We start from the raw sequence: 15,524 nt of genomic DNA on the forward strand, positions 1-15,524 counted from the left end.
GAATCCCATCCACCGTGGAGTTATTTTAGAACTACCAAAATTGGGGCGCCTGGGTGGCTCAGTGGGTTAAGCCGCTGCCTTCGGCTCAGGTCATGATCTCAGGGTCCTGGGATCGAGTCCCACATCAGGCTCTCTGCTCAGCAGGGAGCCCGCTTCCCTCTCTCTCTCTCTGCCTGCCTCTCCATCTACTTGTGATTTCTGTCTGTCAAATAAATAAATAAAATCTTTAAAAAAAAAAAAAAAGAACTACCAAAATTATGCCACATACTTTGACAAAGTATTTTATGTATTATTTTATGTATTTTATGTAGTATTTTATATATTATTTTATGTATTCCTTATCATAATACCTTTAGTGGCATAATGTTTGTATTCAGTAGCCTGGCTTGTCCCTTTGTTTCATCTCTTGCTGTCAGCATGAAACCTTTCACCCTTACTATGGAGGGTAATACAGGGTAATTGGGAAGACATTTTCTAGGAAGGAAAATACATTTTTTAATGTGTGTATAAAAGTATGGAAATATTTTTCAAGAACCTCAGAGTATATGAAAGCTTTTTGGAGTTTTTTGGTTAAATATTGGTGTTGGGAAATATTCTGAACTATATAGATGGAGAGGAAGCTTTCACAACCCTCTTGCCATAAAACTTGGCTTAATCTGATTAAAGAGAATATATAAATCAGGTTTATTTACCTCTCCCTAAAGGGATAGAGGAGATAAAATGGAATAAATATGTGTAAATATGTGCATATGTGTATGTGGTGATAAGGGACAATGAGAAAATACTCCCGGAAGTTTGTTTAGCTCATGTTCTCAGAGTACGGATGCTCTGTGTAGGTGTCTTCTTGTTGCCTCTAAAGAAGAATTTGGAGAAGAAAGGCAGTTTCTTCTTCATTCCTCCCCTCAACCAACCAATAGTAGTTTTTCCTCTGGTAATCACCAAAGTTGGTGAAAATAAGCAATAAGTGATGAGGGGAGAAGCCCAGAGGCACTATGATAGAGAGCCAGTCTTGAGAGGAAGAGGGTGATCCTCCCCAGACAAGATACACTCTCTACACATCTCTGAATTTGAGAATTATTACAGGCAATTTTCATGTATTTAGGGTTGAAAACAAATGCAGTGTGTCTTGCCATTTCTACTTGCCTATGAGTGTGATAGCTGGTGGGTCATGTTAGACTTACTCACAAAATTTGGAAGCCACCTCAGCATCTTTCCCTGTAGACTGCTCCAGGAGCTTCCAGCACTTAGCAAGGACAGGCCAAACCTATTTAGCATCCCTGCCTTGAAAGTTAGCTCACTGAGAGAGGGGCCATAACTAATTTATTCATCATTATAGCCCAACTCTTTCTTATGGTGCTGATATATCATAGACACTCCATACATCAAACTTACTGATAAATAAACTGTAGCTAATGTGTGCTGACTCCCCAAGATAAGGTCATGTGTACAGGACTAAATGGGGGGAGAGAATTGAAACACATAGGAAGATCAGAGAATCCACCTTATAACCAAGGACTAATGGTATCCTACATACCTCAGTTGTGGAGAAACTTCAAAGAAGAGAAGAGTTTACTCTGTCTTGTTTTCCTTCTCAACATTATGATTCCCTTGCTGAGGCACAGGAGACTATTCTTCTGGTTTCACTTGAAAAGGGATATTTCGATCTGTCTTCCAGGTGTAGTTTTTAATCTAAAATTAAAGACTTTGACAAGGATACATGGTCAAGACATAGAGACTGCTTAATGACATCATTAGATCAAGACATAAACAAAGTAATAACTTATTTAATAAGTAGTAAGTGAATAAGTAAATATAAGCCCACAGGGAGGTGTAAGGCAGGAAGTTCAGTGGTAAAATCATCATGCAATGAATCAGAGGGGTGACTGGCAAGGTCACACCAAGGAGAGAGAACGACCCTTTAAGAAAGGCAGGCTTCGTTCAATGTATATATGGGTGGAGAAAGGAGGAGACCTGAGTTTTGTGGAGTTCTCACAGCGTGTCTGGTATAGTGATAGTCACTTCACATACATTATTTCACTTAATCATCATGATGGGTGAATGGCATTAATTATTAGACCATTTTAAGTGTAGAAACAAAGTCACAAAGTCACTCAGGAGTGGGTCCATCCAACTCAAAGTGCTAGTTCCTACCAAATGAGGATTGTCAAAAAGAAAGGGGTGATGGTCATTGTGAAACATACTAATTAGAAACTCCAGAGGCAAACAATGGGAGTCTCTATTCAAGCCCTAATCAGACAGAAATGTCCAAATGGGTTTGTGGTCTTACCAAAAAAAAAAGAAGAAAAAAAAGAAAGAAAAGAGAAAAAGAAAGAGGGAAAAGAAAAGAAAAATTAATGATTTCCAGAAAGAACAGGTGGGCTAAAATCTTTACCTGAGATTTGCTCTGGGGCAGCCTCCTGACTCCCAGACCATGACCATTTGTCCAGGGAAGGTTTCCCTGCAAAGCTATTTGAACATCAGAAATGCTTGGCAGACTTGTCTTGATGGTTGAGATAGATGAAACAGATTAGATTAACAAAGCTGATGCCACTAAAAACTTGAATATATCCCAGAACCAAGCCCAGAGGGCTTTGAAAATACACCATGCCAGGGCTCCAGGAATTTTGGGCTCAGATTTTAGTAGTTGGGCTCAGACTTTAGTAGTTGTTATTGTAACTCCCCAGATGGTTCTAATACATAGCTACTTAAGATAACTACTCTAATTTAATAAATTGGCATTCTGGCTTATGTATTTTAATAATTTGTGAGTTACCTTTTTCCATGTTATAGTATCTTGTAAGTTTGCTTTCCATTGTATAGTAACTTGTCAATTTGCTCTCCACATAAGAATAACTTAGGAGTTGGCTTTCTTGTGAGTTGTACACTCTGTAACTAGTCAATTTGCTCTCCATGTTGTAATAACAGGAGTTGACTTTCGTGAGATGTACACTCTAAATCTAATCTCTCCTATTGTGAGGTTACTATCACACTGAGGAACAGACCTGCATCATGGTGAGTTTTCCAAGGTCACAGCATTCCTTGAGTCCACTAGAGCTACACTGTCAAACACAGCATTGTCAGACACATATGGCTGTTTAAATTAATTAAAATAAAATAAAATAAAAATCCAGTTACCTGGCTACAGTAGCTACATTTCAGGTGCTCAGTAGTTGGAGGGAGCTAATGACTACCATATTGGATAAGGAATATTTCAGTTACAGAAGATTCTATTGGGCAGTCCAGATTATTAAATAACCAAACCTCTCTTGCAGTCTCGTCATTCACTTTATCCTTTTATCCTAACATGTACTTCCCATGCTTTCTCTCAGTCTAAAATAACTTTACCCACTATTTGATATATCACATTACCCTTTTTATTTGACTTATCAGTAACAGGATAGAAGTATTTCAAACTCAGGGAAGCACACACTGGGATCCGGAGAGCAAATGTTGGAAGATTAGGTGGAGCGAGCCAAATGGGGTCACAGCTTTTCTCAGAATTGCTTGTAATTTTATATCTCTGTATGTCTTTCCTGTTATCAAATATTTGTCTGACCTAAACCATAAAATTCCTGGAAGAAAGAAAATATATCATAACAAGGCTATATTTTGCCTTTATAATTTGTATCTATTCACCGTATGTTAACAATTAACTGTGTGGGCTTTTTTTTTTTTTTTCCCAGTTAGGGAAAGGAATAAGACAGGAGAATTTCTAGGTAATTAAAATGTTAACTCTTAGGACCTGGTGAGAGCAGAAACAGCCATGCCTACTAGAGTGATGACCTTAAGAAGACTGTGACTCCGTTGCTTTGAGGAGCACTTCAGAAGGAGTTGGGAGGCCTGGAGTTTACATCCTGGCTTTACTCTTTTTTTTTTCCACTTTATTTTATTTCATTTCATTTCATTTTATTTTATTTTCAGTGTTTCAGCATTCTTGTTTATGCACCCAGTGCTCCACGCAATACGTGCCCTCCTTAATACCCACCACTAGGCTCACCCAACACCCCACCCTCTCCCCTCCAAAACCCTCAGTTTGTTTCTCAGAGTCCATAGTCGTTCATGGTTCTTCTCCCCCTCCGATTTCCCCCAACTCCCTTCTCCTCTCCATCTCCCAATGTCTTCCATGTTATACCTTATGTTCCACAAGTAAGCGAAACCACATGATACTTGACTCTCTCTGCTTGACTTATTTCACTCAGCATAATCTCTTCCAGTCCTGCCCATGTTGATACAAAAATTGGGTATTCATCCTTTCTTATGGACGCATAATATTCCATTGTATATATGGACCACATCTTCTTTATCCATTCTTCCATTGAAGGGCATCTTGGCTCTTTCCACAGTTGGCGACTGTGGCCATTGCTGCTATGAACATTGGGGTACAGATGGCCCTTCCTTTTCACTACATCTGTATCTTTGAGGTAAATACCCAGTTGTGCAATTGCAGGGTCACAGGGTAGCTCTAGTTTAAATTTTTTGAGGAATCTCCACACTGTTTTCCAAAGTGACTGCACCAACTTGCATTCCCACCAACAGTGTAAGAGGGTTCCCCTTTCTCCACATCCTCCCCAACACATGTTTACTGTCTTGTTAATTTTGGCCATTCTAACTAGTATAAGGTGGTATCTCAATGTGGTTTTGATTTTAATCTCCCTGATGGCTGATGATGATGAACATTTTTTCATGTGTCTATTAGCCATTTGTATGTCTTCTTTGGAGAAGTGTCTATTCATGTCTTCTGCCCATTATTTGACGTGATTATCTTGCTTTACTCTTTATGAAACTTTGACCCCAGGCAGAACTCCTAACTTCTCTCATTCTCATTTTCCTGATCTGTCAAGCTGAAATCACAGTTGAGAAGCATACAAGACCCTCTATTTTTTTTTAAAGATTTTATTGATTTCACAGACAGAAATCACAAGCAGGCAGAGAGGCAGGCAGAGAGAGAGGGGGAAGCAGGCTCCCTGCCAATCCCAGGACCCTGAGATCATGACCTGAGCTGAAGGCCGAGGCTTAACCCACTGAGCCACCCAGGCGTCCCAAGACTCTTTATATTAAATGCTCTGGGGACTCGTCACTAACTTGAAACATTTTCATCCACAGTGATCTAGAGTTTTGAGTTGGATATTGTCCTCCCTCCGGAACACGTATTATCCTTTCTTTTCCTACTATTCACTCTGAATACTTACTGCAAATTGTCCAAGCATCCTGACTTTTCTGTAGAAAGTTAAAATAGAGAAAGTGCATCTTGAGGGAGCAAAACGGTAAATATTGGAATTCCATTTTCCAAAGAGGTGGGGCTGGCTAAAAGTTTCAACATAAATAAATAAAGTCAGGGCAGGGGCAAATGTGAAAGTTAAGTAAAGATTTGAAGAGAGAGCAACTTTTTTCTTAACTTACCAGCCCTTTCTAAAACAAATTTACACATAGGCCCATTTACGTTTTAAAAGAAAAAGTCACAGTTGGTCATCGAGAAAAAATACAGAACACTAAGGATGGTCTTGACCCATGTCATGAGAACTCAAGAAAATCTGAAGCTAGGGGACTGTGAATCTAAAGCAAGTTGGTATAATTGCTATAATGGTTTAATATAAGTATCTTCTGAATTATTTTGAATTGAACTGTCGAAGGCAAAGAGTGAACGGCACAGCAGAAGGTCTACTTTGGCATAGAGCAAAAGTATACCTTCACAAATTTCCAGCCTCTTTAATGTAGAGTAGTGTCTTCAGTAGTTAAACATTTCCATTATGTTACCGGCAAACAGAGAGAAGAAAGAGATGCTCCCATTTTTCTACTCATTTCACACCTGTAACAAAATAACACCTCTGACCTTTGGAATCACTCAATTTCTAGCTGAAAAAAATAAGGTCCCTTTGTCACTGGTGGCCATTTCTAGGTCTTTACATTAAGGAAATTTTCTCTGATCAAAATCCCTAGAGCATTTAGGAATCCATCAAGAATAGTTAGTATGCTTTGATGAACCGAATGAGGAAGTCTGAGGAAGAAGCCTAAGGTAGATTGTAAGTTAAAATGGAGTTATAATTTCTGCATTTGAAGTAATGAAATGCCAACTGTTTCTTCCATTGGGGGGAGAAAATAAATAGTAGTTTTTGTTTAATACAAACTTTTACAATTTTATTTATTAAAGATAAATACCTTTCTTTTTCCCTAAAGATTTTATTTATTTATTTGACAGAGAGAGAGAGAGAGAGAGAATGAGAGAGAGAACGGCAGGGGGAATGGCAGAGGGAGAAGCAGGCTACACCCTGAGCAGGGAGCTTTCCAAGGGTCTCGATCCCAGGACTCTAGGATCATGACCTGAGCTGAAGACAGACGCTTAACAAGGCAGATGCTTAATGACTGAGCCACCCAGGTACCCCAACTACCTGTTTGTTATGATTGAAATTTTACAAAATATATATAGTCACAATAGAGAAAAAAATATTTCCACCTTTGAGGAAAAAATAACTAAATCCTTCCTATCTTTGTTTTTGTGTATGTATCTCTGTGCTTTCACAAGAAGTTCCTACAGTAGATAATGCTTTGCAAGCTAAATTTATACTTAAGATATTATAAACATTTAATTCCTGACCATCACATAATCTTTATAATACTTTAATATCTGTGTAGTTTTCCATTCTATCAATACAGCCTAATTTATTGAATGAATCCCTTTCATTTTGGGCATTTATGTGGTTTGTGTTTTTTAGGATTGTAAAATGCTGTGATGTGTTTATTAGGTTGATTCTGTGCATGTATTTTAATTATTCCCTTGGAATAAACCGCTGGAATAGAATTACTGGGTTTAATAATTGGTCTCTTTCTTGTATTTCTGTTACCTACTTCTTACCAGAGAGCTCTTAATAGAATAAAGAATCTTTCCCAGCATCGGATGTTGTCAGTTGTCTCCTAACTTGTAACAATTTTATGGATAAAGAATTATTTTTTGCTTTATTTTACATTCCTTCGTCGCGTTCTCAGGTTGGTTGTACACTGTTGTATCATGTTGGAAGGGCTGTTTGCTCACAGAATACCTGATGTGATGGAAGAACTTCCTTCTGTCAGCCTTTGATGCCCACAGCATGGGCAGAGCTGCTAGGAAGGGGAGTGGAGAGAGGATTTGGAGAGAGATGAGAACAGTGGTGGAGGGAGGAGGGAGGAACTCCGTCACCATAGCAACTAGCATGTGTGCTGCACCATAGACATGCTAGTATTGCTCTCATCAGAAACAGAGAACTGGGGATGCCTGGGTGGCTTGGTCAGTTGAACATCTTCCTTTTTTTTTTTTTTTTTTAAGATTTTATTTATTTGTCAGAAAGAGAGAAAGCACACAAGCAGGCAGAGAGGCAGGCAGAGGCAGAGAGAGAGGCAGGCTCCCCGCCGAGCAAGGAGCCTGATGCGGATCTCGATCCCGGGACACAGGGATCATGACCCTAGCCTAGCCGAAGGCAGCGGCTTAACCCACTGAGCCACCCAGGCGTCCCGAACGTCTTCCTTTGACTCAGGTCATGATCCTGGAGTCTGAGGATCGAATCCCACATTGGGCTCGCTGTTCAGTGGGGAGCCTTCTTCTTTCTGACCCTCCCCCTCTCGTGCTTTCTCTCTCTCTCTCACTCAGATAAATAAATAAAATCTTAAGGAAAATAAAAAGGAGACCTAAGAGAGTTCCCTCTACAGTCGTTGTTGCAAAACACCTCCTGCTTTATCTCCAGAGACCAGGCCTCAACAATTAATTGTGAAGACCATTTTGAAGTGCCCACAGAAGCAGCACAGCAGGCTAGATAAGGGCACCCACTCTGGAGCCAGAGTTCAAATCCTGACTTTGTCATTTGTTGTAAGCCACATGACAGTGGGCAAGTTACTTACTCTGTTTCTTGAGGCATAAAATGGGATAATAACAGTGCCCCATTGATGTGAAGATGAAATGACTTAATAAATCCAATGTTCTTAGACCAGTATCTGGTAAGCAGAGATATGTAAGCATCTTTTATTTTTTATTTTAGTTAATTTTAATTTTTTGAGAGAGAGAGAGAGAGTGTGCTCATGCAAGGGGAGGGTGGGGGCAGAAGTAGAGGGAGAGAGAACCCAAAGCAGGTTCCACTCTCAGGGTAGAGCCCCATGTGGCACTCAATCTCATGACCTTGAGATCATGACCTGAGCTGAAAGCAAGTGTCAGATGCTTACTGACTGAGCCACCCAGGTGTCCCTGGAAGGATGTTTTAAACAAAATTTATGAAGTCCCTAGTATGGCACATAGTAGCACTTGAGAAATGTAAGCTGGAGATATGTAATACATTAAAAAAGACCATAAATGTGTAAACAGATTTCAATATATGTGGTTTAGACAAGACAGGTACTAGGTGTTAAAAAGTAGTTTAGTTAAAAGATAGTAACCAATAGGGGCACCTGGGTGGCTCAGTGAGTTAAGCCACTGCCTTCGGCTCAGGTCATGATCTCAGAGTCCTGGGATCAAGCCCCGCATTGGGCTCTCTGCTCAGCAGGGAGCCTGCTTCCCTCTCTCTCTCTGCCTGCCTCTCTGCCTACTTGTGATCTCTCTCTGTCAAATAAATAAATAAAATCTTTAAAAAAAAAAAAAAGATAGTAACCAATAAAATCGTGAGTCTCATACAAATATAAAATAACCCACATCAAAGATTTTTATTTAAGTCATTCATTAATAAGAGAACTAGTAAGATGAGCCTGGGTGGCTCAGGTCATGATCCCAGGGTCCTGGGATCAAGACCCACATCAGGCTCCCTGCTCTGCGGGAAGCCTGCTTCTTCCTCTGCTTCTGCCCCTCTCCACTCTTGTGCTCTCTCTCTCTTTCTCTCAAATAAACAAGTAAAATCTTAAAAAAAAAAAAAAATAAGAGAACTAGTAAGGTATTGTATTTAGTTTGAAGAAGAATTCAAAGAACAGACAAGTGAATGGGTGATCAGTGTTAAGATGAATTTGTGGATAAATGTAAAGCTGACCTCTTCCACAGGGAAGAAATTAGTTTCATCTCCACCAGTCAAAATTCCTGTGCATCTCTGTGGACAAAAATCATTTGCTGCTATCAATCTTCTATTGAATTAGAAAACAAAGACAAGGAAAGAAAGTAACTTTATGGTATCAGATTACCAGAAGGAGCCCCTAGACACCATCCTTGGAAAGAATCCTTTTGTCTCTTTCCAAAACTTCCCTAGTTTCCCTTGATTTAAGGAAGTATGCAACTAATTATTCTGAAAATGACTGAGGGGTGCCTGGGTGGCTCAGTCGGTTAGGTGTCCAACTCTTGATTTCAGCTCAGGTCATGATCTCAAGGTCATGAGACTGAAACCTGGGTTAGGGTCTATGCTGAGCATGGAGCCTGCTTAAGATTCTCTCTGTTTCTCCCTCTACCTCTTCTCCTCCACCCCGTTCTCTCTCTCTCTAAAAAAATAAAAATTAAAAATAGAAAAATTTTTAAAAATCATTGAAATAATGGCATTGAAGGGATCTGTGACATAACTTAAGCCTCAACACTTAGCAGTTGTGTGGAACAATCACTTTTCCTCTTTGAGCATCAGTGAGCTTTTCTGTAAAATGAGGATAACAGTATCTAGCTCATGGGATCTCTTATTTTTTTTTAAAGATTTTATTTATTTATTTGACAGAGAGATCACAAGCAGACAGAGAGGCAGGCAGAGAGAGAGTTAGAGGGAAGCAGGCTCCCTGCTGAGCAGAGAGCCCGATGTGGGACTCGATTCCAGGACCCCGAGATCATGACCTGAGCCGAAGGCAGCGGCTTAACCCACTGAGCCACCCAGGCACCCCTTCATGGGATCTCTTATTAAGATGAAACATGTCCAAAGCTCCTGACACGGTGTGTGACTCACAGTAGACACACAATAAGCAGTAACTATTCCTGGGCTAATTATAATTAGCTGAGCCAACCAAAGAATAATTGCTCAGTTTTGCTTCTACCACACGAAGTCAACCTAGGTAGAAGTTACATACAGCATTTGGGAGAGCCCTGGGGAAGGCAAGCGTGTGGCTCCCACAAGGGACACTGAAAACATCAGCTTGGTAAGAGAAGGGAGATGGTAGAGAATGCTGAGAAATAATGCAGGTGTCGGTAACATCCAGCTCTGAAGGGGCTTTGGAATCCAGACACAAGTTTTGGCTCTGTCGATAAGCCGCCAATTCAGCATCATCTGGAATGCAGTTCCCTGGGCCTCACCCCAGAACTAATGACTTAATAGCTGGCTGTTGAGATTGTTTATTTTATCAGGTTACCCAGATGTTGCTTGAGCACACAGAGCTTTTTAAGTCACTGGTGCAGATAAAGGACGTAAGACTTTTTTCCTGGAGTCATGTTCTTGAAATTTGGGAGTAAAGTAAAATGAGGGGCCTTCCAGCCAGTGTACAGGATAACTTTCTGGATGAAAAAATGAGGTGAGCCTGAAGGCAGAGGGAACCGACAGGAACAGTGGAACCCATCGCTCAGGTGATGAGGGACTTCACTAAGGTGGGAGTTAAGGTGACTCCAAACATTATTACAAAGAAGTAGAATTTAATGACCAAGTGGGTAGGAGATTCAATATGGAGGACTGGCAGTGTTCAGAACTGACCTTCTGATTTTAAGTCCAGGTGAATAGAACAGAGATTCACTGACGCAAATGGGGAATTGAGAATGGTTGGTTTTATGGAAAGTTAAGCTCAGTTTGGAGCATGTTAAAGGAGGATGATACTTTTAAGTGGAAATTTACAGAAAATAATTGAAGGAAGGGGAGGGGTGGGGAGACTCCCAAGCTTGAGTGACAGGTCTTGGCTAGAACAATAGATGAAATTTTTAAGAAACATCCTCAGATAAGGCTTCTCTGTTTCCCTTCCTCTTTAAAGTTTATTTAATTTTTTAAAAGATTTTCTTTATTTTATTTATTTTTTTTAAAGATTTTATTTATTTATTTGAGAGAGAGACAGTGAGAGGGAGCATGAGCTAGGAGAAGGTCAGAGGGAGAAGCAGACTCCCCTTGGAGCTGGGAGCCTGATGCGGGACTCGATCCCGGGACTCCGGGATCATGACCTGAGCCGAAGGCAGTTGTCCAACCAACTGAGCCACCCAGGTGTCCCAGATTTTCTTTATTTTAGAGAAAGACAGCACAAGTCAAGGGAGGAGCAGAGGTAGAGGCAGAAGGAGAAGTAGGCTCCCTGGTGAGCAGGGAGCCCCATCCAAGGACCCTGGGATCATGACCTGAGTCAAAGGCAGCGTTTTAACCAACTGAGCCACCCAGGCGCCACCCCCTTCCTCTTTAACTTGTCAAAATATATGTTTTTTCACACACCAAGGATTACATGAGTTAAATGCTAATCACTTGACAAACCTAAAATGACTGTTTAAAATTTAGGTATTATCCCACTTGTAAAAAAAAAAAAAAAAAGAAAAAGAAAAAAGAACAGCTGTATTTGTAGTTTATTTCAAAGGTCAAAATATATGGCATAGATGATAAAGAGAATATATTTAGTTATCTTCCTCTTTCTAAACAAGATGTAAAGTCCTTCATATTTGGGAAGATGGTTAGAAACTCATTTGTATACCCCAGTGAGGTTTTTGGTAAATGCTTAGTTGTTGTACCAAATTTTAAAATGATTCTTGGGGGGCGCCTGGGTGGGTCAGTGGGTTAAAGCCTCTGCCTTCGGCTCAGGTCATGATCTCAGGGTCCTGGGACCGAGCCCCACATCGGGCTCTCTGCTCAGCAGGGAGCCTGCTTCCTCCTCTCTCTCTGCCTGCCTCTCAGCCTACTTGTGATCTTTCTCTGTCAAATAACGAAATAAAATCTTTTAAAAAATAAAAAAATAATAAAATAAAATAATAAAATGATTCTTGGGGATATCTAACAATATACAGCATCCCCCTATCCCTGCAGGTAAGCCTGTTTCTGGTAAATGGGTTCAATTCCCAATTGTGCTACAACCCTTTGAGAGGCTAAATAAGAAACTTGGCTCATATGGGAATTGTCTGAAAATGAAAAGTTAGCGTATGCTCCAAGTCTCAGACTCACTTGGCCTCCTGGGAAACTTCCAAGTCCTAGATATGTCCTCAACCCAAACTGTGGATCCAAACTACTCTCTTGGTTACAGAAGAATCACAAAAGGGCACACAAGGAGGCTTTTCCTGCTCTTCAAAGATACACATACTTCTAACACAGTAAAGCTGTTTTTTTTTTTTTTTTAAGATTTTTAAGTAAAGGTGTTCTTAAAAAGTACCTTTGATTCCAAGTGTTTTAATTTGTGTCTTGATCCTACTTTTAGCAAAAAAGAAAAACTGTACTATAATCATTCAGTAGGTACAATGATCAAAGTGTTTTATTGATCACTGTGTCAATAAAAAGATGAGCAAGTTCCCAGAGAAAATAACTTCCTTAATGTGCTTCGAAACTCCAGGCAGTGCCCATATTTGAACAAGGATTAGAATTTATATACATTTTTATTATTGCCTGGTATTTGGCAGAATGTATTTTCATACAATGTCTTGTAGAGAGCAATAAAACACATTCTGTAAGGAATTTCATTGTATATGAAATATTTATTGAGTCTAAATGAATACCTTCTTTGCATTTCTAAACTTGAATTTATGCTTATGTTGTTATAAAAGTCACACTGTTTAGAGTAAATTCAGATTTTTTTCCTGTCCTTAACAGTCTATATTTGTGTCAATTAATTTAATAATAAAGTTGCTTTGTATACCTATTTTTTTGTGCTTCTAGTGTGTAGAAAATCAAAGCAGGTTCAAATGTACTTTCTATTAATGCTTTATATACTTAAATTTTGGATTGTATCATATATGCAAAAAATACATTCATTTATTCATTTGACAATTACTTAATGAGCATCTCTCATGCTCCAGACACTTTTAAGTGCCAAATATACAGCAGGAAATGTAGCATTATGTACTCCAGAATTTGCCCTTTATCTAATTATAATGGTCCTCTCCCCTCCAATAGTAATTTGATCCAAGATTTGTTGTAATTCAACCTACAATTTGCTCCTAAGAAGCAGAGGTCACAAGAAGAAATCTCTTACAGAAGTGAATTTAGAATTCACATTTTAATTGATTCCCGCTAGTCTTCAGTAATACGAACACCTTTGCTTTCAGGTGTAGGATTTTACTTTCTTGGAAGTTCACATCATAAGCAAACTCAGCGTTTGTTTACTTCAGTCAATTCATTCATTTGGTCCATGAGCAAAGGCCGATGCCGTATGATTGGTGAGAAATGTTTGAGTCTGGTCATTTTAACTGCAAATATGTTATAATTTATGTCTTCAGAAATATAAGATAGTTTACTTTTTTTGTTTTTTAACTCTGCATCCTTTAATGAGAGGTCTTTATCTTTTATCTGTTCACTTTTTTCCAGGTTTTAGGGACAAAGCCGGAGCTTCCGGATGGAAACGATGACGATGACACCATAGCAGACATAACGAACAGGAAAATGGCTAAACTCTACATGGTGAGTTCACTGTTAGTGAGTTCTATTGTTTTCACTGGACTGGATGCAGCCAGGAGACATGTTCTGGATGGGACTCTGCTACCGCTGATAATCCTCCTTGCTCTCAAAGAGAAGTGTATCAGTAGAATCCATTCTTTCCTCTAGTATGTTTATTAAAATTCCTCTTTTTATTATTTTTAGTTATTTTTATTAAAAATGTCAAATCAGTGAAATTATTGCTACAACTTATATAAAATTATATAGTGCTGCCATGCTAGTTTGCAATGATAGATTTTGATATATGACATTCTTAAAATGTTTCCTTCGTGGAATAAAAATACTCAGTAAGCTTTTTCTTATAAATTTTTTTTAAGATTTTATTTATTTATTTGACAGAGAGAGAGAGAGAGAGGCAGCAAGAGAGGGAATACAAGCAGAAGCAGTGGGAGAGGGAGAGCAGGCTTTCTGCTGAGCTGAGAACCTGATACAGGGCTGGATCCCAGGACCATGGGATCATGACCTGTGCCAAAGGCAGACGCTTAACAACTGAGCCACCCAGGCACCCCAAAATTTTGATAAACTATAAAATCTTTATGTTATTTTAAATATCCTATTTAGTCATAATGAAGGCTTTCTTTATTACAGGAGGGCAAAGCTATCAAATCAAACAGCTGGGAGGAAACAGGGTAAAAACGACCCTGTCCTGGGCATTGGATACTTAGTTCCATGTCACCTCTCTGGCGATGGCCCACTGTATGACCTTGGGCAAGATACGATCATGCTGGGTCTCGGTTTTCTTATCTGTAAAAAAGAGAGACAGATTGCTTTAGAAGATTATTCAGGTTCCTTAGAACTCCAGAATTTTATTATTTTATTGCTGGTGAAGGTAACAGAAGCCACAGATACACCAGTTAAGGAGAATAGTCAATGGGATCCTGCAAGAGTTCCGTCCCCTTGTAACTTTCCAAGTGCATGATTTGGAGCAGACCATTAATCTCACTGAAGAACTAAGTAGTCGTCAGCCACCACAGGAAGGAGTTACATTTCCTGCTTTAAGACAACTTTACGCTCAAGAAACTGATTTTGAATGAAGATCAAGTTGTTAACTTGTGTCTAATAAGTTGTGTTTTGTAAGGAGTAAGTGAATTATTTTCTTCTTAGATGGCAAGGGAAAAAATGTGGTCATGACTTCTGCTAAGCACTGATGATTTTAATAGAAACTACACAGAAATTGTTATTCTAAAGACTTTGAGGGGGTGTCTTGGTGGCACAGTTAGTTTAGCATGGACTCTTGGTTTTGGCTCAGGTCATGATCTCGGTCGGGGTCAAGGGATGGGCATGACTACCAGACTGTAAGCTCAGTGCAGAGTCGGCTTGGGATCCTGTCTTCCCTTTCCTTCTGCCCCCTCCCCCCACATGTGTTCTTGCTTTCTTTTCTTCTCTTTCTCAAATAAATAAATAAAAATTTAAAAATAAAGATTTCATGGCACCTTTTTTTTTCATTACTTCTTCTAAAACCCATTTAAAGCTTAACAAATATCTTTTATGCCACATCATCAAATAAAACCATTCTCCCACTTGGACAGCATTAGCAACTGAAGAAATGTTTTAAAATGGGAAGATGTTAATCCTGAATCATTCCTCCCTCTAGTGGATATAAAATGTATTGCATATATGTAAAACACCAGGTCTGTAAATAAATTTAATTGGAGTTGCAGAACACAGCTGAGAAACAGTCACCTACACAACTTATAAAAAAACGGAATTCAAGCCCCAGCATAATGCTGCACAGCTTGACCACTGATCTAGGGAAGGCCCCAGAATCCACATATTTATCAAGTACATGGGTGATTACCTTGCAGCCTACAAGCTGGTCTTTGAAAAACAGGGAATTCTGACGTGAACATTAATATCACTTTCAGTTTTGCAATACCACCTCCACCTTTAAAAAAATTGTCCTTTTAAAAAATTTTTTTTATTTTTAGATTTTATTTATTTGAGACAGAGAGTGTGTGCGTGTGTGTGCACGCACACGAGGGAGCAGAAGAAGCAGACTCCCCGCTGGGTGGGGAG

At 39.4% G+C, this 15,524-nt stretch overlaps 1 protein-coding gene across 1 annotated transcript in view; it reads left to right on the top strand.

Moving 5' to 3' along the window:
* SCIN (scinderin) overlaps window positions 1-15,524 on the top strand; it is a 77,148-nt gene that overhangs the window by 31,786 nt on the left and 29,838 nt on the right. Inside the window, exon 5 of the mRNA XM_044246121.1 lies at window positions 13,380-13,472. Within this exon, the coding sequence (XP_044102056.1) occupies window positions 13,380-13,472 (93 nt within the window). The remainder of the gene's footprint in view (window positions 1-13,379; window positions 13,473-15,524) is intronic.

Source organism: Neovison vison, chromosome 4, assembly GCF_020171115.1.
Source record: "Neovison vison isolate M4711 chromosome 4, ASM_NN_V1, whole genome shotgun sequence".
NCBI lineage: Eukaryota > Metazoa > Chordata > Mammalia > Carnivora > Mustelidae > Neogale > Neogale vison.